The sequence below is a fragment of the Meles meles genome, chromosome 13, assembly GCF_922984935.1.
Source record: "Meles meles chromosome 13, mMelMel3.1 paternal haplotype, whole genome shotgun sequence".
NCBI lineage: Eukaryota > Metazoa > Chordata > Mammalia > Carnivora > Mustelidae > Meles > Meles meles.
Genome location: NC_060078.1, coordinates 3,025,348 through 3,052,507, shown reverse-complemented (window position 1 = coordinate 3,052,507; position 27,160 = coordinate 3,025,348). Strand labels below are relative to the sequence as shown.

General features: G+C 43.2%; 1 protein-coding gene across 3 annotated transcripts in view; it reads right to left on the bottom strand.

Moving 5' to 3' along the window:
• Positions 1-2,943: 2,943 nt before the first annotated feature.
• Positions 2,944-27,160, bottom strand: part of DISC1 (DISC1 scaffold protein) — a 383,714-nt gene continuing 359,497 nt past the window's right edge. For 2 of the 3 annotated variants that reach the window (XM_046027930.1, XM_046027931.1), the window contains one exon: positions 15,098-15,308. In XM_046027930.1, coding sequence (XP_045883886.1) covers positions 15,144-15,308 — 165 coding nt within the window. In that variant the 3' untranslated portion in view covers positions 15,098-15,143. Of the gene's footprint in view, positions 5,790-15,097; positions 15,309-27,160 lie in introns of those variants that run through there. The other variant, XM_046027933.1, reaches the window with a different exon arrangement.

The window sequence follows — 27,160 nt, the reverse complement described above, 5'->3', positions numbered from 1 at the left end:
TTCCATTCACATCATTGCAAGTGGCAATATTTCATTTCTTTTGATGGCTGTATAATATATATATATATATATATATATATATATATATACCACAACTTCTTTATCCATTCAACTGTTGATGGACATTTATAGAGAAAAGCCAGGGGGCACCTGGGTGGCTCAGTCGGTTAAGCATCAGACTCTTGATTTCAGCTCAAGTCATGATCTCAGGGTCGTGAAATCAAGCTCCCTTGGTCCCTGAGAACCCCACAGTGGGCACGGAGCCTGCCTGAGATTGTCTCTCTCCTTCTCTCTCCATTCCTCCTCCCCTTTCTCTCTAAAAAAAGAGAAAGATGGAAACGTAGCTTAAAGGCTAGTTTCATGATTGGTTGTCCTCAGGTTTCAATGTCGTAACCTTGAAACATTTTCAGGTCTAGATTTTGCCTCCATGGTACGGGGGCCACATCAGTCTAATGGCCTCCTTGCTTTATCCATTAACACTGTAATCCATTCTGCACAGGTATAAGCCCGAGTACCTAGATGGGGAAACTTCTAGAAGGGGTGGAGCAGAGTGGATTTGGGGAGGTATTGAGATGTCTATGATTCAACTGAGATCAGATAATATCAATGAGCAAATTTACAGAGATTTGACAATTTCTGACAACTTTCTGTCCAAAGGTTCATGTGTCTATGTATTCAGGTCTTGTCTTGTGTCCTTCATCTTCAAATTACCTTCATCTAAGACTTACATTTTTCTTAATTTGATTCCTAGCTGTTTTCTCTTTATTTCTGTTTCTATTAAAAATGTGGTCTCTTCTTTATACTCTATCTTCTGGTTATTGTTTGTGTATGCAAAGCCCATTGACTTTGATATGTTAATTATTTAAAAACTTTTCTGTTAGTTCTCTTAGGTTTTCTAGCTTACAATTATATCACCTGTAAAAACCAATGTTGTGGACGGGGCGCCTGGGTGGCTCAGTGGGTTAAGCCGCTGCCTTCGGCTCAGGTCATAATCCCAGGGTCCTGGGATCGAGCCCCATGTCGGATTCTCTGCTCAGCGGGGAGCCTGCTTCCCCTCTCTCTCTGCCTGCCTCTCTGCCTACTTGTGATCTCTGTCAAATAAATAAAATCTTAAAAAAAAAAAACAAACCAATGTTGTGGAGCACCTGGGGGCTCAGTCGTTAAGCCTCTGCCTTCAGCTCAGGTCATGATCCCAAGGTCCAGGGATAAAGTCCCAGATCAGGCTCTCTGCTCAGCAGGCAGTCAGCCTTTTCCTCTCCCTCTGCCACTCCCCCTGCTTGTGCTCTCTGTCAAATAAATAAAATCTTTAAAACAACAGCAACAACAATTAATGTTGTATTTCTTCCTTCCCAGAGCACACCCCTCCTTTGTTTTTCTTGCCTCACAGAATTAAGCAAGGTCTCCAGTTAAAATTTTTCAAGTGGGCACCCTTGTCTTGTTCCCCATGTTAGTGGTAATATTATTTTCAATCTCCTCAATCAAGTAGTCCAGAATAGAAAATTCCATTGTTTCCTGATTTGTTGAAACCAAAAGTAAACACATACATGCTTTAAAGTATTGCTTTATTAGAAATGTTTTGTGCGATGTAAGTGTACAATCAATCAGCCTTTAATGAAAAGATGAAATGGATAAACCTGATAAATTTTTCTATCATCTATACTCGAGGCCAAAAGAAAAAAAAAAGTTAAAGGTGCTCCATGGTTTGGATATCAGCTTTAATTTCATGTAACAAAAGTAAAATTTATGAAGCAATAAATTCAACGACAAAATTCAAAGATGAGATAAGGTGCGGATATTAAAAATAAAAGTACTGGGGCGCCTGGGTGGCTCAGTGGGTTAAAGCCTCTGCCTTCCGCTCCGGTCATGATCCCAGGGTCTTGGGATCGAGCCCCACATCGGGCTCTCTACTCCGCAGGGAGCCTGCTTCCTCCTCTCTCTCTGCCTGCCTCTCTGCCTCGTTGTGATTTCTCTCTGTTAAATAAATATTTTTTTAAAAAATAAATAAATAAAAGTACTGAACCACTTCTACAAGGAGGCGTTGACCAAGGGGTGCAATGTTGCTTTGTCGGATGTTTTCTGAAAAAAAATCAATCGAATGGGGATTTTCAAGAAAATCTGCCCAATGCCAGGCAGTAAGAGGCTGCTCCTGGTGTGGCACTTCGTGGTAGATGAATGGTCAGTTAAGACAGCATGCACGTTCGTCGTGGGGGGCTGACGGGGTGTCTGTTGGAACCTGTCCCGCTGAGCTGGACATCATGACTGCAGCACAGTGAGGCTTAGGTGGGAGCGTGGGAAGCCGAGGTTTCCCCAGCACGATCCCCAAGGTGACCATGTATCCTTAAGTGAATGAGCTTTGTGGCTCAAAGTCTTAGAAAGACCCTGAAGGCCCTTTAGGAAGAGGAGCGGTTGGATGCGTTCATTTCACCTGTGTCTGACCCCTACTGTCACGCCACCCCTTCCCAGCTCTGCGCCTTGAGGAAAGTTCGCTGGTCTCCTAAGTCTCTGTTTTGTCATCTACAGACACCTACCTCATATGACCGATATGAGAATTCAATGAGATGATGATTATAAAGGTCTTAGGATAGTCCCGGTGCACACATGCTCCCGGGCTGGGGAAACCCGCCTTACCACAGAGGAGGACAGGTTTGCAATATTACATACTAACTTGATCTGAGGGAAGATCATTTTGATCTTGAAATTTCAGGAATTTGGAAGGCATAGGATGGTTACTGACCAAGAACAAGCCCTACCCCAAGCTGGAGGAAGAGGAATGGGCAGCCGTTTGAATGCCAGCCTCGGGACGCCTGGGTGGCTCAGTTAGTGAAGCATCTGCCTTTGGCTCAGGTCATGATCCCAGAGTCCTGGGATCGAGCCCCGCATCAGGCTCCCTGCTCAGCGAGAAGCCTGCTCTCCCTCTCCCACTCCCTCTGCTTGTGTTCCCTCTCTCACTGTGTCTCTCTCTGTCAAATAAATAAACAACATCTTTAAACGCCAGCCTCTCCACTCAGTGGGCAGTGTCATCCGCGATTCATTCTCTCACACCGCGTCACGATGAAATCAGATTCCACGTCGCAGTTTTCAGTTGGTGCATTGGCTTGTGGTCTTGACTGTCTCCATAAAAGCTTCAATTTGTATTGTGGTTTGGTCGCTTTTAAATTCAAGCCCTGACAAAAACTGCCCCATATTCTAGTTTGGGATCCACAGTCCTGGGTTTTCTGAGGTCACAGTGGCTGAAGAGGGGACTTGCCCTGAGGAGGCTGTGTGGCCAGGTGATACTTCCTGGTCTTTATCAGGCTTCCTGGCCGACTCTGATGCCAGCATAGACCAGGGAGGGGTGGTAGCATGTGGTTAAATCATCATTCACCTGCCCCGATACTTAGACCTGTTCAGGCATCTCAACAAGGAACACACTGCCCAGCCAAAGGTACCAGAGAACTCTTCATGGAGTATACCTACAATTCTCGTTAGCTTCCAGAATGTTCCAATACATCATGACCTCAAAGAAGTATTCCTGATGGTGTGTGAGTCACTGGGTTAGTGACCGTTCAGATGTCCTTTGTCCGGGAGCCTTTTAAAAATGGTGTATGTCAAAGTAGACATTCGTCATTGCTGATATGGTCAATCCTGACTCTTGCCAAGTTTGGCTCCATTGGAATTAATCCAAGGATTTGAAGATTCCAAGTGCCATGTGACTAGTACGTATTTTTTTTGAGACATGATTGTAAATAATTCACTAATTTGGTCCATTATTAAAAAACCAAGAATTCCTAGAAATCAACTATAGTTATTATTAAAATATATACAGTATATATATATTTGTTAATGCTCAAGATAAAACTGAGGAGACACAGGCAGCAAATTCACATACTGTGTTTTTGCTTTGTTCCCTGGATGCTGGCCAGCTGCCGGCTGAAGCAGGGCATCTCTTTGAGGACAGAAGTACTGCCCAGCACGGGAGGCTCAGCGAAGCACCAGCTGCCTTCCGGAAACAACAGCGTGACTCCAGGAAATGACAAGAACTGTCCGGGGTCCAAAGATCCTAATGAAAGCAGGACCATCACTATTCTTATAAGGATAAATGAGTCAGAAACAAACAAAACCCAATAAATCAATTAGCAGCACAAACAGTAACATAGTTATTAAGCTCGGCACTGTGCAAAAGCTCAGGTCTGGTTGCCGTCACACACAGACACATGATGGAAATCTGTATTTGGACCATTACTTCCCCAGAGAATGCAGGGCTGCACAACACAGAAAATCTATGATCCATTGAACTTGGGAAGCCTGGGTTAGATAAAAAACTAAAAAAATAAAAAAATCAAGTGGGTTTCTTTACTGGGCTCCATCCCGGTCTAATATGCTAACAGGCACTGTGCCAACCTGGCCAGGAATTACGGCATGCCAGGTTTCCCTAACATACTTGACCGAGAGAGACCTGGTCGCTGGTGAGCATCGCTTGGAGGCTGCCTTCCTCAGCTCAACTCGGGAAGCGCTGCCTAATTGAACATGGGCTGTTCTCCAGCTGCCTTGGTAGGGAGGGGCCTGCAATGCCCCACACTACTGAGTACGCACTGCCGTCCTGGGTACGCACTGCCGTCCTGGGCACTGCACTGTCCTCCTGAGTACTATACTGCCTTCCTGAGTACCAGCTGCCTATCTGAGGATGCACTGCCGTCCTGAGTATGCACTGTCCTCCTGAGTAGGCACTGCCATCCTGAGTACACGCTGCCTTCCTGAGTTCTGCACTGTCCTCCTCAGTACTCTACTGCCTTCCCGAGTACGCACTCTCTTACTGAATACTGCAGTGGACTGAATGAAGGTTTCCACGTCCATGTCGTGCCTGGCACTGAGCAAAACAAGTTAGGCAGGAAGAAAGGAGAGGCCCTGAAGTTTGAACTTGTCATCTGATCCCTTTACACCCCTGCTCCCATCCCGCTGTCATTGCAGGCAAATTTCGGGATGTCCTGGCAAAACACCAGGGACCCTTTCAGTAGAAACAGGAGTTGCCGTAATAGGAAAATCAGAGGACTGCACGTCACTGACAGGTTGTTACTTTAAAGCAATGTCTTTTGGAATTTTTCCTATGCATTCTTCTGAGATTATAGTGACTCACAGGAGAAGGTGAAAAGCTGTTAATTCCAGATCCTGGGGTTAATTAGCTCCCTTAGATCACGCGCCTGTAGGAAAGTATAACAGGTATGGTGAGAGACACTTACGTTCAGTTTCCTCTTAACAAGTTCTTAAATCAGGAGATATTTTAATTGCAGCAGAAAGCAAGATGGTACAGGAAAAGAGACATTTTGCTAGCAGAATGCAACCCCAGCTTCTGTCTAATGGGAGCTGAGACGAGAAGATTTTCGAGTCCGATGCAGGATCTTCCATGAACGACACGGGAAAGGTGCCCCTGGCTGACACTTGGAAGGCAGTCCAGCGGATTGTCCCCCAAAAGTTCATCATGCTGTCTTCCCACTCTCAGCCCCAGGAGAGAAAAGAGGGACCATTTCTCTAGGGGGAGTCCTCGGGTCCCTGTGTCTGTAACAGATTCGGGCACGTTGATCAGGCAGGGGAGGTGGCAGAGGCCTCCCGTGCATCCATATCGATGACAGTGACATGGCCACGCGCCCTCCCCGCCCCCCGTCCTGTCCAACCTCAGGCCTGCACCTCCTGGACACCAGCTGTCACACAGGACGCCGTAGCCTCTCTCTCTCCCGCCTCCTTTGCCGGCTGGAGCTGCAGGCTCATGGCCTGCAGGGTTTCCTTCACCATCTGGAGCTCCCTCCGGAGAGACTGTGCGCACACAGTTAAGGAACACACGCGAAGGTGAAGGGCGGACCTCGGCAGCCTCCGAGGGAGCGGATAAGAGCACGTGCGCGGCGGGAAGCAGATGGGCACTGACATCTAATTGCAGTTTCAAGTTCTTCCAAATTGTAGGAATTAAATATTAATACAAATTTTACACTTCTTGTAAGAGGGATCACCATCTCCATGAGGCCCGAGGTTATGAACTATCTCAACTAAGGTTTCAAAGAGGAAAAGGAAGAGTCGCTGGTGGACCGAGACAGATGGCCAACTGGGAGGCGCCATGATAGAAGGTCAGTGTGACTGGGATTCCCGCGAAGCCCCAGACAGGGGCGGCTCGACAGCCACATCCAAGTGCCCAGACGGCCCAGAGGGCAGAGGGCTGGACTTAAGAGCTTCCTCAAGAATTCCAGTATTAGGGGCCACCATCGGTCCGGACTCAGAGTTGTGAGGGACCAGAGTCCCTGTTGGCCATGAGCCAACCTTGTCACCTTGTGTAAATCACTTTGAACCTCTGTTTTCTGTGAAACAATGATTTCTAAACTGCCGTACGTTCTCATCTGCTGTCCTATGTTATTATACTTCCCAGGGACTTGTAAAATAGCCAGGCAGGGTACTCAAGATTTGACGGAGCTCAGGGAGCTTGCCCTTTCTAGGCAGGCTGCTTGGTTTTTCCTTAAATAGTTGGGTTCTTACATCCCTCGCCTTTAAAGTTATATCTTACCTAAAGAAAACCATCACAAAGAACTTGGCAAATAATCCTATGAGGTATATAAGGCTATCATCTTCTCAAGAAATGAGCCCTTTTCTGAGATTCCATTTAACAAATGGTGCTTTTTCTATCCATGGTCAGATCCCTGTTTCCTTGTGTACCTACAGTCAGAACAACACAAAGATAAACAGGACAAGAGACAGATTGAATTCTTTTAGTTTCATAAGCAAATTAATGTCACTTCATCCAAGAGCAATGACGGGGAAGTATGGAAATATGGTACTTAGACATCACGTAAATACTGTTAAATCATCACATCAGGTCAGACCACTTAAACATTCGTAGATCAGATACGGAGAAAACAGGAAGAGAGAGAGCTTTGGGAAAAGCAGCATGCCGAGATCTTAGCACTCACAGACCCTCAACGCTACAATGTTGTTTTATTTAAGTACAATGTCAATGCAATGTCAAGGGAAAAAGATACCCCCGGGTTATGACTGTAGAAAGCTTTCTCTTTCTTTTTTAAATAAAGAACTCCAGAGGATCCTGGGAATTATGCAAATGAACTTCTCCTAAGCAAAATTGCTGAACCACCCTGAAAAGCTTTTGGCAGCTTTTCATCTCGAAGCTTCACCGGACTTCATCATTTGTGTAATTTACATTCATTTACTAGGATGGTTCACTCCTTGCACTTGAACTTGGGGGGAATGAGGGTGGGAGTGAGTGGGTGCAAGGAAAGAAAAAAATCCCATATTTACCTTTTTGTTTGTTCCTTTAAAAAAAGAAAAGTCTTCATTTTCCTCCATTTCTCTGGACAACTCTGCTAATTGTTAGTGAAAACACATACAGCTTTATAGGAGTAAAAGCATACGGGGTCCCAGACTACATACCAAGCTGCAATTTAATCACAAAGTTATGTTACATTTATAAAGAGTAAGCGTAGAGCTTAAGTAGTTTATGAATCCTGACAAACTCCTAAGATTTAATTACCTTTGACCTGCAGCCTGGGACTACACTCCCCTATTTGTAATAATTATTGCTAAAAGATGACACAGGTTTTTATAGAGAGGATTGAGCCAAAAAAAGATGCTTCTTAAAGAACTTATGCAATTCCTGACCCTCACAGAACACACTGAAAGGTTTTTAAAGAGACCAAGAGAGACGCCACAGAGGAAAAAGACTAAGTTACATAATTAAACTAACGCATCAGCCCTTCATTGAACATTCTGCAACGCCCCACGGAGGAATCAGAAGACAGGGATTGAAGCAAACGATCACCAGCGAGGGAAAAGTGGCAAACCACTGACGCTTTCACTGTCTCACTTGGAAAATGCGTATTTTCAGGAGCTTGCCTCCACTAGCTAGAAGGGACGCTGCCCAATTCATGAATTGTTTAATAAAACCAATTAGATCTTCAAACACGTAAAAATAGAAAATAAAAATAAAGTGCATATTCTCATACCTTCTTCCCAAGGCTAGAGTCAAAAGAAATATTTCCTTGCTGTCAGCATATAGGGTCTTTTGTGAGGCGTTATAAGACTTAAGGTTTATTCACTAATTTTTTACGATTACTGGAGCCAACAGCCTAGGTTCTGCCCAAACAGGACCAGACATCAGAAATCCTGGAAACCTCGTTTCGTGAGCCTAGAGTAATGATCAGCAAAATGATTAAAATCATGTTTTTATTACAAGTGTTGACAAGGATGTGGAGAAAAAAGGAACCTTTGTGCACCGTGGGTGGGAATGCAAATTGGTGAGCCACAGTGGAAAACAGCACGGAGGTTCCTCTAAAAATTAAAAATAGACCTACCCTATGATGCAGTAGTTCTACTACTGGGCATTCACACAAAGAATATGAAGACACTAATTAGAAAAGATACATGCATCCCTATGGTCATCGCATCATTACTGACAACAGACAAATTATAGAAGGAGCACTGACAGATGAACAGACAAAGAAAAAGTGATGTATATACTATTTATATATATATATGTCATATTATATTATATATAATGGAATGCTACTACATATATAATATAGTATATATTTATATATACTATATATATAGTATATATATATACATATATACATATATAATATAGTAGCATTCCATTATATATAATATAATATGACATATATATAAATAGTATATAAATATATATGTAATATATGTATATATGTAATACATATATAATATAGTAGCATTCCATTATATATATATATAGAAAGAGAATATAAAGCTGAGTGACAGAGAAAGACAAATATCATATGATTTCATTCATATGTAGAATTGAAGAAACAAAACAAACAAAAAATACTTTTTTTTTTAAAGACTCTTAATTCAGAGAACAAACTGCGGGTCACCAGAGGGGAGGTGGAGGGGAAGGGTGAAACCGGTGTTGGGAACTAAGATCACATTTATCATGATGAGCCCCGGGTGATGTATGGACTGGCTGAATCACTATTTTGCACACCTGAAACTAATATAACACTGTACATTAACTACACTGTAATTTTTTTGAAAAAAACTGAAAAAAAACATGCTTTTATTTACAAAATATCTCTCTCTACCCAACCTGTCTGTAGGATGCCTTACGAATGTAAGTTCCAAAACACTTTGAATGTACTGGAATGGGAGAGAATCCAGGATAAAACACACAGTGGGGTGGGGAGGACCGAGCCGCAGAACAATTTACGTGGAATGAGAAACCTATAGACAGAGTGAGCTCTGCTAGAAAAGTGCCGTAGAAGGACACGGTGCTTCTAGGTATTGATCCTGGGAGGAATAGGTAGCCTTTTATTTATTTTTTCATACTTGTCTAATATTTAAATGGGCACGCATACTTTTATATTTAGAGCAATATATTTATAAAAGAAATCACTGGAAACATTTCACCATTAAGCATTGGGGAAATAAAAGAATATTAAGAGACCCTTGTTCTTTCCTTCATACATTCAGATATTCAAACACTTCCTGAGCTCCTACTGTGTGCTAAGAAATGTTCTGAAAAAAGAAAAGCAAAAGAAAAAGAGAGAGAGAGAAAAAGAAAGAGAAAGAGAAAAAGAAGAAAAGAAAAAGAAGAGAAAAAGAAAAAGAAAAAAGAAAAAGAAAGGTTCTAGATGCAGGAAGCACAGAAGTGAACAAAGTCATGGCCACCCTGCCATGTAGTGTCAGTGAGGGGAACAGGAAGTAAACTCACACGGGCACGTATGCTGACTGCTAGATAGGGGTGATGGAGGGTTTGGAGCAGGGGAGTGACTGATTACTCTGGCCACTTTCATCACTGGAAGGTTCAAGGAAGGGGGCAAAGAAAGAAGCAGGGAGATGAGAAGAGGTCTTTGCCATAATCCAATAATCCAGGGAAGAAAAGATCACGTACTGAACCCGGCTAGGGGCTGTGGAGGAGAGAGGTGACCAGATTCTGCATATGTTCTGAAGGTCAAGCCAAGGGCATAAGGTGATAGACCAGATGTGAAATGTGAAAGAAGGAAAAGGCATTGAGAATGACTCCCAGATTTTTTATCTAAGCGAAGAATTTGCAGTTTATCAAGGAGAAGACTGAGCACGAGTTAGATTTTTTTGAGGGTGGGGAGGAATTTTTGGAAAAGCCCATTTGCCAGCCGAGGGGCGACGTTGAGTGAGGAGCAGACAGGAGTGTGAGGTTTGGGGTGAGATCCGGCCTGCCGGTATATACTTGGAGGTTATGTTGGAAAATATATTTTAAAAAAATATTCATACTTTCTCAGTTTATTGCATTTGCCACAGCTAACCAAGGTCTTAAGGCTATTTACAGTGTTTCTGATTGTTGGTCAATAAACTCAACGTGGAAGCCCACTGACATATTTGACCTTGGTTTTTACCAAAGCACTGAGCAAATAAAGTAAAACTCCAGTATTGGATTTTAGGTAGATATGACAGAGGTGCTCACTGCATCTAAATATAAGAGTAGATCTCAAATTGCTGAGTGATTCTGGTGATGCCTGGGCCATTGAGACCTCTCGAGCTAATTATAAAGTTCCCCTGTAACAGATATGCCCCCAGATATCTGTGGTGTCTAAGAAAATGAGCACATTAATCACAAGGATTGACATGCCAACATCTTTAAAAACACCTTTGGAGCCCAAGACCATTCTTTACCACCTTGGGGCAGACAAGTCACATACCAAGGAAGTGTCTCACTTCTCGCTAATAAAATTATGCAGGCGGGGTTTGCAATTAGTAAAGGGGTAAGACAGTAAGACAACTTTCCCAGATGTTATCCAGACATACAAAAAGACATCGTCATTTCGGGCAGCCATTGGCAAAGACCCTCAAATTCTTTCAAGGAGGTCTTTTGTCTACGTATAAAAACCACTGCGTGTTTGCCAGTTGGGTTTCTTAGCAATCCTGCTCCTAGCTTAGTCAAAAGTAGATCCTCTCATTGGGTTTGGTTTGGTTCAAATAGAAACAACAGTATGCCTCTGAAAGGGCTTCTCATTTGCTAAAGTGTTTCTTTGTATCAACAGTGATGCCTTCGCAGCCACTGTGGTTGGCAGTGAGAGGAAGTTTACCTTCAGGAGAAAGCTGAAGGTGAAGAACGCAGCTGTTGGAGAGCAAGAAGGAAAGCCTCATGCACGCACGTGACCTGCTTGAATGCCTCTGATGCTTTTACAGGGCACTCCTTGGGATGCCCACTTACCACCAAGTTCGCATTGTGCCAAGCCAGCAGCAGGACAGCCCGGGGTCCACACCACCCCCTAGGCTTCCTCTCCCCAGCCCACTCCCTTTGGCAGAAGCCAATGGAAGGAATCCTGGCCACCATATTTGCGTCAGCCCAGCACACACAATGCTTTCAACAACCACCTCTCCTGGTCTGTTTTCTTCTCTTTAAGATTCGTAAGTAGAGTTCTGGGATCCTCACAGCCCCCCTTCCAGCTCTTTAGCTCGAGAGTGGAAAACATGTGCAAGAAGGCACAGCAGCCACCCCAGACCGCTGCAACCTTTGTCTGCTAAAGCCACACGCTGGGAAGTTGAACCAGACGAGGGATCTTAAGGGGATGTGATGTTCGTGCGTGTGCCTGGATGCATTCAGAGTATTTTCATGCCATCCAGCACCACCAAAACTAATCGATTGGCCGCCATGCATTCCAAATAAGCAGCGAGAACAGAATTCCACGAAGGTCTCCTGGACATGGTTGCGAGTAGAACCACGAACAGAAGCAGTAAGCCCCCATCTGCTCTGCGACTCCGAGGCGGGCAGAAGTGTCCTGCAGGCTTTGAAATATGCCCAAAGCGTCCCAATCTCACTTTTCCCCCTCTTTGAAAGTGAGTCGTAGAAGTTGAAGGAGGAAAAAAAAAAATGAGAAGAAACTTGCTTAAAAATCCACCTCACCTGGATGGTTTTCAGTTGAAGCGTTTGAACAGGGAGGAACCATTCAAAACGGTTTTTGAAACACGACTGCTAATTAGGACCCACATGACTGTGAAATTGTGCTAGAGACTCAGACTGATGCTCTTGGAAACCCCGGCTTGACTGGCAGGGAAGTCGCACCTCCTGTCCTCTCCTCAGACAGCAGGCACGAGTCAGCCCTCTGACGCCGGGGCTTCCAATTAATGGCTCGGACTTCTTTCAGACACTTGCCACCACCGCAGCTGACAGGGCTGTGTCATTCTTTGGTCATGCTACATGTAATTTAGTGAGTCTATCGGGATGATGAAGAGACACAGGCTGTTTTCTGTCGCTTCTTCGATCTGTCAATCCAGTGTCTTCTTCGTAAAAGGCAAGACACTCTCCGCAGGCTATCTGTAGCCCTGATATCCAGTCAGGATGCCCAGGGGTTCTGCTTGGAAGCTCATCTCCATCCCTGGATGAGTGGTCCACTCGCTGATGGCCCGCTGGCAACACTTCCACGCACGGCTTACGCAGAAGCTCGGTGCCTTCCGCATGACGCGTGAGCATCTGTAGCCGCCAAGGTTTGAATCTTCTGGGCATCGATGTTCACTGTGGACTCCCGTTCATCGTGCTCATGCTACATCACAGGCACTGTGGGCTCTGGCAGAGCGCTTAACGGAATCAAACAAAAATGTGACGCTCGCTGTGTAATTCTTTTGTGTTGTCGATGGCAAGCTGTTTCTTTCAACCGTACACAGCTTTGTATCTTTGATCAAGAATGGAAACACGAAGCAGTCAGTTTGGCTGGAGGATTCAACAGCCTCTTTGAAGGGCTAGATAAGCTCTAATTTGAAATAAGGGCTTTGGTTTGGGTGAGGGGGGATCCTCGCAGTGTCTTGTAACTATGTTTTTCTATCTTAGGACACCACGTTCCACTCAAATCTAAGTGCTAGTCTGTAGGAGTTCAAAGGCTTGCTTCAGTGTCTTTGCTTTCCATCAGGGACACAGAACAAAGCCTGGGATTCAGAGGAAAGTTTGGGTTGAAATCCATATTGCGGGGCAGATTTGCTTGGAGGGGAGGAGGGTGTCTTCCGTACCTCATGTTTTCCAGCCCCGGTCTGACATACCCCCAGTATGTCTCTGCTTAGCTCAGCAAGGATCAGCCAAATTCTCAAAAACAAAACTTCAATAGGCCACTTTTATTATAGCTTAAAAATTTTAGAATAACTGTACATTTCACACAATAGGCCTGTCCACTTACTTGTAGGCAAAGCTGCTTCCCAAAGGGGCCAACGAGGACCACAGAGCTTGCCACTCATCAGAAATGACCCTGGACCAGTCACCTAATTTCAGTTTTCTCAACTATATCAAGTAGAAAGAATAATCCCTGTCTATCTATAGCTGTTTTGTTAGACTTAAATGACTTTTTTACACGGGCCATGGTGGGGTTACAGGCGGACTCATTCAAGCATCTATTACAAAATAATTGAATAAATCTGTCTAAATGGGATGTAGCTGGAGCTTTTGACACAAACAGTGAAAATGTTGAGACAAATGGGCTTGAAGAATGTAATTTCTACCTAAAACCTAGCATCTACCACATACAGGCCTGTTAAAGAATTGTCCAGAATACAGCCCCATGTAGGCCTCATGGAAACTTTACAGACCCATGTCACCCTCCACTGTTGCTGAGGAGGAAGCCGAAGGATGAAGAGTCTCTATCAATTGTCAACGGTCCTGCCGCTCCTAAATCGTGGACTGGCTGTGGGGTCACTGAAAGGGGCTTGTCAACACACAGCTCTGTCCCCTGTCAGCCTCCTTCCCTGCCACTCATCCCATTAAGAAGAAAACCCAATTCCCTAGAATCAAACTTGACTATAAAATTTGAAAATTTAAGTCCAGAGACGAGCACAGACCCTGCCTGCAGCACAGAGCCCACAACCTGACTCCAAGGTGGCCTGAAGTGTGTCCCACTGGGGAGAGCCCCCGCTTGCTGGGCTGGGGAACCAGGAATCCCTCTGCACTGCACCACTCCCAGATGCCCATGCCTAGACAGTCACTTGCCCATTTGTTAGAGCCCATGTCCCCTTACAAGTCCTCAAATCTAGGTGATTAATGAACATGGAATAAACAAAATGCAAGCCAAGAATGCTTCTGCTGTTTCTATGGCCAACTTTGTAGTAAGAGTTTAAACACCAGTTTTGTAAGGGGCAGGAAATTATGAAGAACAGAATGTCTGCTTTTAAAAATCTACCTTGAGCGATGTGAAAGGAATTGCTGATTAAGCTGAAGAAATTTCCTGCTATGTTTAATAACTGAGGTCTAAGATTTAAGGTTATAATGAGGAAGGAACAGCACTGAATCCATCATTAAACTACTGTGTATCTGAATACCTATGATTAAGATTAGTCCTTGGCCATTCAAAGCTGCTCTCACACACACATAGTCACTCAGGATTAAGTGTAAAAAGAAACAGAATTCTGAAAAGTAAGACAGCGATGAGAAGCAAAGACCGAAATAGCTGCATTTCCCTCCTCTAGTAAGAGTCACACTACTGAATAGAAAGGGTGAATGAACGGAGAAGTGTTTTTATCCAGAGACAGGTCCACTTCTGATTGAATAATTGAAAAGATACAGGCCGGGGCTCCATACGCCTTCATCCGTGTGCACACCCAATCATTTGCCCTTGAAAGAACTAACCAGAACTGAGTACATACACAGATTTGCACTGGATGCGGACGTGTACGGAAGGTAACATGTTCTCAGGCCATCTTGCTCCGTGGCAGCTGGGGTTGTGGAAGACATCTGCAGGTATGACACCAAGTTTATGGAGTCTTGTACAAGAAGAAATTGAAAAGGAATGACCTGAAGTCCTATTAGTTATGATACTCCACTGCTCCTTCCAGGGCAGAATTGTATGGTTAAAAGAGAGACAGAAAGAGAGAGAGAGAGAAGCCCCTAGAAAAACGGAGCTAATCAAACCCACAACCATCTGTGCCCCCACAAACTCAGCTTCATGCCCCTTGAAAACTGCGTTTTGTTTTGGCCTTCTATGCATGTCTGAACTTCACGGTTCATTTTTAGTGGTCAGGCTTAATAATCAAAAATGCTGGATTACTTACCAAAAGCTAGAGAGAAAACACTACATACAGGATAATCTCAGAGATCGAAGGTGTTCTATGCTATAAAAAACAGCAGTATCTATTTGTTTCCATCTGCTAGGGCATGGAAAAATTGAGTATATTTTTAAGACTTGCTCTTACAAAACAACTAGCAGGTACTTAACCTGCGGGATAAAAAGGATATGAATGAGATCTTCATCGTGGCTGTGGATGGCTGTGTGAAGCTGATCTTCCAAGTACAGTAACTTCTTGTCTATGGCTTCACATTTTTCTCCAAGTTCCACAGAAAGGAGCCAAGATTCCTGAACAGAGAAAAATAAAAAGATCGCTGGTAAGCTATCGACTTTTTCAGGACCATGAGCACATCTGTACTGTACCCAGAGGTACCCAGAGGGAAGATTAACCAACAGAGACCTCCCAGCTTCTGCACTCCAGGAGAATCACGCCAGAACCTTAGTCTTCCCCGGAGGTCATTCTTGAGAAGACATGAACCAATTTCAGGTTATTACCGAATGACGAGCTCCACGGGTGACCTCCCTTATCCGGTCATTTCAAAATGCTATTTCCAGGATGTCAACTCCTAACATCAAATGATCAAAGGGGAAGCCTGAGTGTCCCAGCTGCATCCGTGGGCAGACTCACAATGTAATAGGAATTCGAAACGAAGTCGGGCTGGGGTGAATCATGGGAGCAACCCGGTTGAACCTATAAGAACAGAGCTATTCCTTTAAGGGCACAGGAACCCAATAGGGCAGCGGACATGCCTTCACACAGTAGTCACAGTGCCTGAAAGTTAGAAAATTAAGGAGACTTTAAATGCCATGAGATGGGCTTTATATATACAGATGTCATTGCCCCTACCACAGGTGTTAAGCTTCTCTACCTCTCACCACAGCAGAAGCCCCAGAAGAGCAGGACCGCTGAATTACAAGACCCCATAAGAGCAAGATGGATGGTGGTCTGCTCGCTGAGGAGTCCAGAGCCCCTGACACATGGCAGGCATGAGGTACTCATTGGTTCCATGAATGAACATCCAAGACTTGGAGTTCCTTCCTTCTCAGATGCTCCCCCTTCCAACTTATATCCCTCACATGAACCCAAAAAGTGGCCTATCCCACTTTCCAAGACAAAACCACCCTCAGAGCAGGATCCAAACTCAGCCCCTCACAACTGGCCAAGGGGCTCACACCCTTGTGTCCCCTCTCACACGCAACCTAATTTTGGCCAACAGGATGGACCCATTGCCTTCAGTCACACTATTCCTCCAGCCATTCTGATATGCGTTAGGTTTTCATGAGTGATGGTAAAACCCCTAAAGGCATGGGCTATCCGTTCACCCTGTACCCCGAAGCACAATAACTGGCATTTAGAAGCCCACGGACTTGGAAAAGAAAAGAATAAACAAGGTAAAAAAAAAAAAAAAAAAGAGGCAAGGAAATAGGGACTCTTAGAACAAAGGGAAAGGAAAAAAGCAGCATTATGCTTAGTGAGATAAGCCAGCCAAAGAAAGATAAATATTGCACGGTATCACTTCTTTTTTTTTTTCCCATTTTATTTATTTTTTCAGCGTAACAGTATTCATTCTTTTTGCACAACACCCAGTGCTCCATGCAAAACGTGCCCTCCCCACTACCCACCACCTGTTCCCCCAACCTCCCACCCCTGACCCTTCAAAACCCTCAGGTTGTTTTTCAGAGTCCATAGTCTCTTATGGTTCACCTCCCCTTCCAAAATTTTTTTTTTTTAATAAACATATAATGTATTTTTATCCCCAGGGGTACAGGTCTGTGAATCGCCAGGTTTACATACTTCACAGCACTCACAATAGCACTTACCCTCCCCAATGTCCATAGCCCCCTCCCCCTCTTCCAATCCCACCTCCCCCCAGCAACCCCCAGTTTGTTTTGTGAGATTAAGAGTCATTTATGGTTTGTTTCCCTCCCAATCCCATCTTGTTTCATTTATTCTTCTCCTATCCCCCTACCCCCCCCCCCATGTTGCTTCTCCATGTCCTCATATCAGGGAGATCATATGATAGCACGTGTACCCGAATGTTTATAGCAGCAATGTCTATAATAGCCAAACTATGGAAAGAACCTAGATGTCCATCAACAGATGAATGGATAAAGAAGATGTGGTATATATACACAATGGAATACTATGCAGCCATCAAAAGAAATGAAATCATGCCATTTGCGACGACATGGATGGAACTAGAGCGTATCGTGCTTAGTGAAATAAGTCAATCGGAGAAACACGGTATCACTTCTATGTGGAAGCTAACAAAGCCGAATTTGTTGAAGCAGAGCCTTAAATGGTGGGTGCCAGGGGCTTGGGGCGTGGGGGTGGGGAGGTGTTGTTAAAAGAGACAAACTTGCACCTAGAAGAGGAATGAAGTCCTGGTTATCTAATGCACAGCACAGTGATTATAGTCAACAACACTATAGTATAAACTTCAAAAATGCTAACAGACTTGATGGTGACCGTTCTCACCACAACAAAGAAATGATAATTATGTGATATGATAGCGGTGTTAGCTAACACCAGGACAGTGATCGTATTATGATATGTTAATGCCTCAAGTCACCACACTATACATCTTCTGAGAGAGAGAGACAGAGACAGAGAAAGACAGAGACAGAACATGCACAAGGGCAGGAGTGCAGGTTGGGGATGCAGAGGGAGGGGGAGAGACAGAATCTGAAGCAGGCTCCTCTATCAGCATGGAACCCGACATAGGGCTCGATCTCACACCCCTGAGATCATGACCTGAGCCAAAATCAAGAGTCTGACACTTCACTGACTGAGCCACCCACGCGCCCAACACGTTGTACATCTTAAACTTACACCCTGTTCTATGTCAATTATATTTCAGTAAAAAACCATAATAAAGGGGGGAGGAGTCAAGATGGCGGAGAAGTAGCAGCCTGAGACTACATCAGGTAGCAGGAGATCAGCTCGATAGCTTATCTAAACATTGCAAACACCTACAAATCCAACGGGAGAGCAAAGAGAAGAAGAACAGCAACTCTAGAAACAGAAAATCAACCACTTTCTGAAAGGTAGGACTGGCGGAGAAGTGAATCTAAAACGACGGGAAGATAGACCGCGGGGGGAGGGGCCGGCTCCCGGCAAGCGGCGGAGCAACAGAGCACAAAATCAGGACTTTTAAAAGTCTGTTCCACTGAGGGACATTGCTCCACAGGCTAAACCAGGGTGAAGCCCACGCGGGGTCAGCGTGGCCCCAGGCCCCGCAGGGTCACAGAAGGATCGGGGGTGTCAGAGTGTCGGAGAGCTCGCAGGTATTAGAACGGAGAAGCCGGCTGCAGAGACAGAGCCGAGGACTGAACTCTCAGCTCGGGGTTACCTTGAACTGGTCGCGGGCTGGGTGAGCTCGGAGCGCGGCTAGAGGCTGGGGATACGGGAGTGATTGGGTGCTGTCCTCTGGGGGCGCACTGAGGAGTGGGGCCCCAGGCTCTTGGCTCCTCCGGGCCGGAGACTGGGAGGCTGCCATTTTCATTCCCGTCCTCCGGAACTCTACGGAAAGCGTTCAGGGAACAGAAGCTCCCAAAAGCGAACCCGAGCCGATTACTTAGTCCGGCCGCCGGTAAGGGCGGTGCAATCCCGCCTCGGGCAAAGACACTTGAGAGTCACTACAACAGGCCCCTCCCCCAGAAGATCAACAAAATATCCAGCCAGGACGAAGTTCATCTATCAAGGAGAAAGCAGGTTCAATTCCTAAGACAGCAGAGCAATTCCAGAGGAGGAGAAAGCAAAGCACGGAACTCATGGCTTTCTCCCCATGATTCTTTAGTCTTGCGGCTACTTCAACTTTTTTTGCTTTTTTCAATTTTTTTTCTCTTTTTTTTCCTTCTTCTGCTAAATTTTTTAAAACTTTTACCCTTTTCTTTTTTAACGTTTTTTGACTAGTTCATCTAAATATATATATTGTTTCTTTCTTTTTAATATTTTTTATTTGTTTTATTTTTTAATTTTTTTCTTTTTTTTTTCCTTTTTTTTTTCAGAACCTGTTTTTATCCCCTTTCTCCCCCCCACAATTAGGGGTCTCTTCTGATTTGGTTACAGCGCATTTTTCTGGGGTCTTTGCCACCCTTTTAGTAGTTTATTTGCTCCTTCATATCCTCTTATCTGGACAAAATGACAAGGCGGAAAAAATCACCACAAACAAAAGAACAAGAGACAGTACCGAAGGCTAGGGACCTAATCAACACAGACATGGGTAATATGTCAGATCAAGAGTTCAGAATGACGATTCTGAACATTCTAGCCGGGCTTGAAAAAGGCATGGAAGATATTAGAGAAACCCTCTCTGGAGATATTAAAGCCCTTTCTGGAGAAATTAAAGAACTAAAATCTAACCAAGTTGAAATCAAAAAAGCTATTAATGAGGTGCAATCAAAAATGGAGGCTCTCACTGCTAGGATAAATGAGGCAGAAGAAAGAATTAGTGATATAGAAGACCAAATGACAGAGAATAAGGAAGCCGAGCAAAAGAGGGACAAACAGCTACTGGACCATGAGGGGAGAATTCGAGAGATAAGTGACACCATAAGACGAAACAACATTAGAATAATTGGGATTCCAGAAGAAGAAGAAACAGAGAGGGGAGCAGAAGGTCTATTGGAGAGAATCATTGGAGAGAATTTCCCTAATATGGCAAAGGGAACAAGCATCAAAATCCAGGAGATGCAGAGAACCCCCCTCAAAGTCAACAAGAATAGGTCCACATCCCGTCACCTAATAGTAAAATTTACAAGTCTTAGTGACAAAGAGAAAATCCTGAAAGCAGCCCGAGAAAAGAAGTCTGTAACATACAATGGTAAAAATATTAGATTGGCGGCAGACTTATCCACAGAGACCTGGCAGGCCAGAAAGAGCTGGCATGATATATTCAGAGCACTAAACGAGAAAAACATGCAGCCAAGAATACTCTATCCAGCTAGGCTATCATTGAAAATAGAAGGAGAGATCAAAAGCTTCCAGGACAAACAAAAACTGAAAGAATTTGCAAACACCAATCCAGCTCTACAGGAAATATTGAAAGGGGTCCTCTAAGCCAAGAGAGAGCCTAAAAGTAGTAGATCAGAAAGGTACAGAGACAATATACAGTAACAGTCACCTTACAGGCTAATAATGGCACTAAATTCATATCTCTCAATAGTTACCCTGAATGTTAATGGGCTAAATGCCCCAATCAAAAGACACAGGGTATCAGAATGGATAAAAAAACAAAACCCATCAGTATGTTGCCTACAAGAAACTCATTTTAGACGCGAAGACACCTCCAGATTTAAAGTGAGGGGGTGGAAAACAATTTACCATGCTAATGGGCATCAGAAGAAAGCTGGGGTGGCAATCCTTATATCAGATCAATTAGATTTCAAGCCAAAGACTATAATAAGAGATGAGGAAGGACACTATATCCTACTCAAAGGGTCTGTCCAACAAGAAGATCTAACAATTTTAAATATCTATGCCCCTAACGTGGGAGCAGCCAACTATATCAACCAATTAATAACAAAATCAAAGAAACACATCAATAATAATACAATAATAGTAGGGGACTTGAACACTCCCCTCACTGAAATGGACAGATCATCCAAGCAAAAGATCAACAAGGAAATAAAGGCCTTAAATGACACACTGGACCAGATGGACATCACAGATATATTCAGAACATTTCATCCCAAAGCAACAGAATACACATTCTTCTCTAGTGCACATGGAACCTTCTCCAGAATAGATCACATCCTGGGTCACAAATCAGGTCTCAACCGGTATCAAAAGATTAGGATTATTCCCTGCATATTTTCAGACCACAATGCTCTGAAGCTAGAACTCAATCACAAGAAGAAAGCTGGAAAGAACCCAAATACATGGAGACTAAACAGCATCCTTCTAAAGAATGAATGGGTTGGGGCGCCTGGGTGGCTCAGCGGGTTAAAGCCTCTGCCTTCAGCTCAGGTCATGATCCCAAGGTCCTGGGATCGAGCCCCGCATCGGGCTCTCTGCTTAGCGGGGAGCCTGCTTCCTCCTCTCTCTCTCTCTCTCTCTCTCTCTCTCTCTGCCTGCCTCTCTGCCTACTTGTAATCTCTATCTGTCAAATAAATAAATCTTTAAAAAAAAAAAAAGAATGAATGGGTTAACCAGGAAATTAAAGAAGAATTGAAAAAATTCATGGAAACAAATGATAATGAAAACACAACAGTTCAAAATCTGTGGGACACAGCAAAGGCAGTCCTGAGAGGAAAATATATAGCGGTACAAGCCTTTCTCAAGAAACAAGAAAGGTCTCAAGTACACAACCTAACCCTACACGTAAAGGAGCTGGAGAAAGAACAAGAAAGAAACCCTAAACCCAGCAGGAGAAGAGAAATCATAAAGATCAGAGCAGAAATCAATGAACTAGAAACCAAAAAAACAATAGAACAAATCAATGAAACTAGGAGCTGGTTCTTTGAAAGAATCAATAAGATTGATAACCCCCTGGCCAGACTCATCAAAAAGAAAAGAGAAAGGACCCAAATCAATAAAATCATGAATGAAAGAGGAGAGATCACAACTAACACCAAAGAAATACAGACAATTATAAGAACATACTATGAGCAACTCTACGCCAACAAATTGGACAATCTGGAAGAAATGGATGCATTCCTAGAGACATATAAACTACCACAACTGAACCAGGAAGAAATAGAAAACCTGAACAGGCCCATAACCAGTAAGGAGATTGAAACAGTCATCAAAAATCTCCAAACAAACAAAAGCCCAGGGCCAGACGGCTTCCCAGGGGAATTCTACCAAACATTTAAAGAAGAACTCATTCCTATTCTCCTGAAACTGTTCCAAAAAATAGAAATGGAAGGAAAACTTCCAAACTCATTTTATGAGGCCAGCATCACCTTGATCCCAAAACCAGACCAGGATCCCACCAAAAAAGAGAATGACAGACCAATATCCTTGATGAACACAGACGCAAAAATTCTCGCCAAAATACTAGCCAATAGGATTCAACAGTACATTAAAAGGATTATTCACCACGATCAAGTGGGATTTATTCCAGGGCTGCAGGGTTCCAGGGCTGCAGGGCTGCAAATCAATCAATGTGATAGAACACATTAATAAAAGAAAGAACAAGAACCATATGATACTCTCAATAGATGCTGAAAAAGCATTTGACAAAGTACAGCATCCCTTGCTGATCAAAACTCTTCAAAGTGTGGGGATAGAGGGCACATACCTCAATATTATCAAAGCCATCTATGAAAAACCCACCGCAAATATCATTCTCAATGGAGAAAAACTGAAAGCTTTTCCGTTAAGGTCAGGAACACGGCAGGGATGTCCATTATCACCACTGCTATTCAACATAGTACTAGAAGTCCTAGCCTCAGCAATCAGACAACAAAAAGAAATTAAAGGCATCCAAATTGGTAAAGAAGAAGTCAAACTATCACTCTTCGCAGATGATATGATACTATATGTGGAAAACCCAAAAGACTCCACTCCAAAACTGCTAGAACTTGTCCAGGAATTCAGTAAAGTGTCAGGATATAAAATCAATGCACAGAAATCAGTTGCATTTCTGTACACCAACAACAAGACTGAAGAAAGAGAAATTAAGGAGTCAATCCCATTTACAATTGTACTCAAAACTATAAGATACCTAGGAATAAACCTAACCAAAGAGACTAAGAATCTATACACAGAAAATTATAAAGTACTCATGAAAGAAATTGAGGAAGACACAAAGAAATGGAAAAATGTTCCATGCTCCTGGATTGGAAGAATAAATATTGTGAAAATGTCTATGCTACCTAAAGCAATCTACACATTTAATGCAATCCCTATCAAAATACCATCCATTTTTTTCAAAGAAATGGAACAAATAATCCTAAAATTTATATGGAACCAGAAAAGACCTCGAATAGCCAAAGGAATATTGAAGAACAAAGCCAAAGTTGGTGGCATCACAATTCCGGACTTCAAGCTCTATTACAAAGCTGTCATCATCAAGACAGCATGGTACTGGCACAAAAACAGACACATAGATCAGTGGAACAGAATAGAGAGCCCAGAAATCGACCCTCAACTCTATGGCCAACTAATCTTCGACAAAGCAGGAAAGAATGTCCAATGGAAAAAAGACAGCCTCTTCAATAAATGGTGCTGGGAAAATTGGACAGCCACATGCAGAAAAATGAAATTGGACCACTTCCTTACACCACACACGAAAATAGACTCCAAATGGATGAAGGACCTCAATGTGAGAAAGGAATCCATCAAAATCCTTGAGGAGAATGCAGGCAGCAACCTCTTCGACCTCAGCCGTAGCAACATCTTCCTAGGAACAACGGCAAAGGCAAGGGAAGCAAGGGCAAAAATGAACTATTGGGATTTCATCAAGATCAAAAGCTTTTGCACAGCAAAGGAAACAGTTAACAAAACCAAAAGACAACTGACAGAATGGGAGAAGATATTTGCAAACGACATATCAGATAAAGGGCTAGTATCCAAAATCTATAAGGAACTTAGCAAACTCAACACCCAAAGAACAAACAATCCAATCAAGAAATGGGCAGAGGACATGAACAGACATTTCTGCAAAGAAGACATCCAGATGGCCAACAGACACATGAAAAAGTGCTCCACGTCACTCGGCATCAGGGAAATACAAATCAAAACCACAATGAGATATCACCTCACACCAGTCAGAATGGCTAAAATTAACAAGTCAGGAAATGACAGATGCTGGCGAGGATGTGGAGAAAGGGGAACCCTCCTCCACTGTTGGTGGGAATGCAAGCTGGTGCAACCACTCTGGAAAACAGCATGGAGGTTCCTCAAAATGTTGAAAATAGAACTACCCTATGACCCAGCAATTGCACTACTGGGTATTTACCCTAAAGATACAAACATAGTGATCCGAAGGGGCACGTGTACCCGAATGTTTATAGCAGCAATGTCTACAATAGCCAGACTATGGAAAGAACCTAGATGTCCATCAACAGATGAATGGATCAAGAAGATGTGGTATATATACACAATGGAATACTATGCAGCCATCAAAAGAAATGAAATCATGCCATTTGCGACGACGTGGATGGAACTAGAGCGTATCATGCTTAGTGAAATAAGTCAATCGGAGAAAGACAACTATCATATGATCTCCCTGATATGAGGACATGGAGAAGCAACATGGGGGGGGTAGGGGGATAGGAGAAGAATAAATGAAACAAGATGGGATTGGGAGGGAGACAAACCATAAATGACTCTTAATCTCACAAAACAAACTGGGGGTTGCTGGGGGGAGGTGGGATTGGGAGAGGGGGAGGGGGCTATGGACATTGGGGAGGGTAAGTGCTATCGTGAGTGCTGTGAAGTGTGTAAACCTGGCGATTCACAGACCTGTACCCCTGGGGATAAAAATACATTATATGTTTATTAAAAAAAAAAAAAAATTTGGAAGGGGAGGCGAACCATAAGAGACTATGGACTCTGAAAAACAACCTGAGGGTTTTGAAGGGTCAGGGGTGGGAGGTTGGGGGAACAGGTGGTGGGTAGTGGGGAGGGCACGTTTTGCATGGAGCACTGGGTGTTGTGCAAAAAGAATGAATACTGTTACGCTGAAAAAATAAATAAAATGGAAAAAAAAACCATAATAAAAAGATAGATAAATGAGCAGCAAAAAGCAACTCATTAAAATTTAACCAAAAAAATTTTTTAATAAAAATAAATAAATAAATATACACATACATACATACAATTTAACCAAATGTAAAAGCAATATTTTCTCAACCCGGGGTGAAAGGCTTAGAAGGTATACCAAAAGTAATTTTGTATAAGGGAAAGAATTAAGATATATATTTAGATTAAACTGCAGGGTTATTACAAAAGCTGTAATTAAAAACCAAAAATACAACAAAGTGCCCAGGTGTGGTGATATTTTCTGTTAAAGAGGCCCTAGAGATCACGAGTTATGAAATATTATAATTAGAGGCCAAGAATAATCATTAAATCCAGGTATGTAATTTAATAGTCATTATATTAACTCCAGAATGTTTTTGAGTTTATATCCCAATTGGTCAACTCCATTAGAATAGAACCATGCTAAGGGGAACTATAAATAACTATTGCAAATATTGGAGAAGTTTTTTCTATTGCAAGTAAATGTATATACAGAAGAAAAACTTTCACTTACAACGTCAAACCATTTCAGAGACAAAGGAACACAAACAAAAAGGCCCGGGAAGCGCACAGTGATGGTTTGCCCGTCATTGACCACAGCGGTGATGATGAGAAGATGGAGAATATATAAAAATCACGTAGGCAACCTTATTTTACTGATCCTAAAAGTAATCACATTATCACTCAAAGAGGCGGGCAAATCACATGGAAGCGGAGAGAGTGGGCAGTGGGCATCGTCCCGACATGCGAGGAGTAAACGAGACGCTTCAAAGAAGAACATCTGTAGGCAAATGATTGGCGGCCGTGAGAACACGAGTCCTACATGGAGGAGAAAAGCAAGCAGCGTGTTGGGCGGGGTGGGGGGCGCTGGAATGCAAACATCTGAAAATACACTTGAAGAGAGGAAAAACACAGGCCAAGGAACTGAAAGCACTTAAGATACAGGCAAAGGACTTAATCCTCCCAGTCCTGCTAAAACAAATAGAAATCAGAGCTGAGTTAAGTTCATTTAAAGTATGGCTTTACATTTGCCCCCTACACTGATAAGCCCCACCTGCTGGCCTTGTAGAAGGATGTACAGGTCGCCGGTGACTGTGAATTTGGGAAAGTGATTTCAGACCATGTAGCAAAAACTAAATTGTTCATAGCCTGGGATCCCAGAATCCCATTTCCTGGAATCTATCACAGAGAAATAAATTTTATTTAGATTTAAGTAATATTTATTAAAACTTTTAAATAAATATGGAAAATGTTACTTACATATGTTAAATAAAAATGTATCTTAATAATGCAAAAGTAGTTACATGAAAAGCATGGGAAAGAAGAAATAAAATGTCCAACAATAAAAGGGGTGATTAAAATAAATTCTGGTATATTTAATTCATATTTAGCCATTAAAATCATTTTAAGGCAGGTATATACAATGGAAAAAGCACTAAGATATTGACTATTACTATTTTGAGGGCTGGTGTTGAAGATTTTTATTTTCTTCTCCTTACTTGGTTGTATTTTCCACCTCTTTAAAATATAAGAAAGAAAAAATTTACCGAAGACACTGATTCAAGCCATAATGGATGTATGGAAAAAATACACCTGAATATTGTTTAAAAATGATTTTGCAGATTAAAAAGACATAAAGAGGCAAAAAGAAACAAACTCAAAGAACTCATGGTTCCATGACCACCAGTGGGAGACCTGACTGGCCCTCTGCCCCCGGGCTGTTTCCCTAAGTCATAGAATTTCTACAAGGTTCCTGAACAAACCACAAACCAGACTTCTCTTGGTGGCCCGACAGACTCTCCTCCTGAACCGGTCCTGCGTGTGACCCAGGTGGCCGTTATTTGAAGAATTTATGGAATCTTGGGAAGCGAACTCATTTAAGCCCGCACCTGAGCAGTGACAGCTGATGAAGTTCAGATTTATGTATTTCTACCAACCTGCTAAAAAATTCTGCTCTGTCCAAAGGAATCCTATGTGTCCACAGAGGCCAAGGTGGGACCAGAGTCATGGGTATAAAGTGAACACAGTTGCAGAGGTCCTGCCTGTTGTTAACCTTAAACTTGACGGACTTGGCAGAACTTCCTTGTGTTTTCCATGCTATGCCCAGGTATGGCAGAGTGTATGTGTAGCCACAGCAATACAGCCTTCCAGAACCTTATCCCTCTGCTGTTTGTTTCTCCTCCCCTTGAACCTGGCTGGGCTGTTCAGAATCCTTCAATGAACAGAACACGGCAAAGGTAACATGCCGGACTTCCAAAGCCAGCTCTTAGTAGATGATATGTCTTTTCCCATCACTTGCCCTTGAACCTGGTCTAAGCCCAGAGCCCACAGACAAGCCACGTGTGGGTATCTTGTTGACCTGCTGAAATCCAGGCACGGTTGGGACTTAGTCTTCAGATGATTCCAAGCTCCACGTTCAAGTCATCCGGCTAATAGCCAAACACCG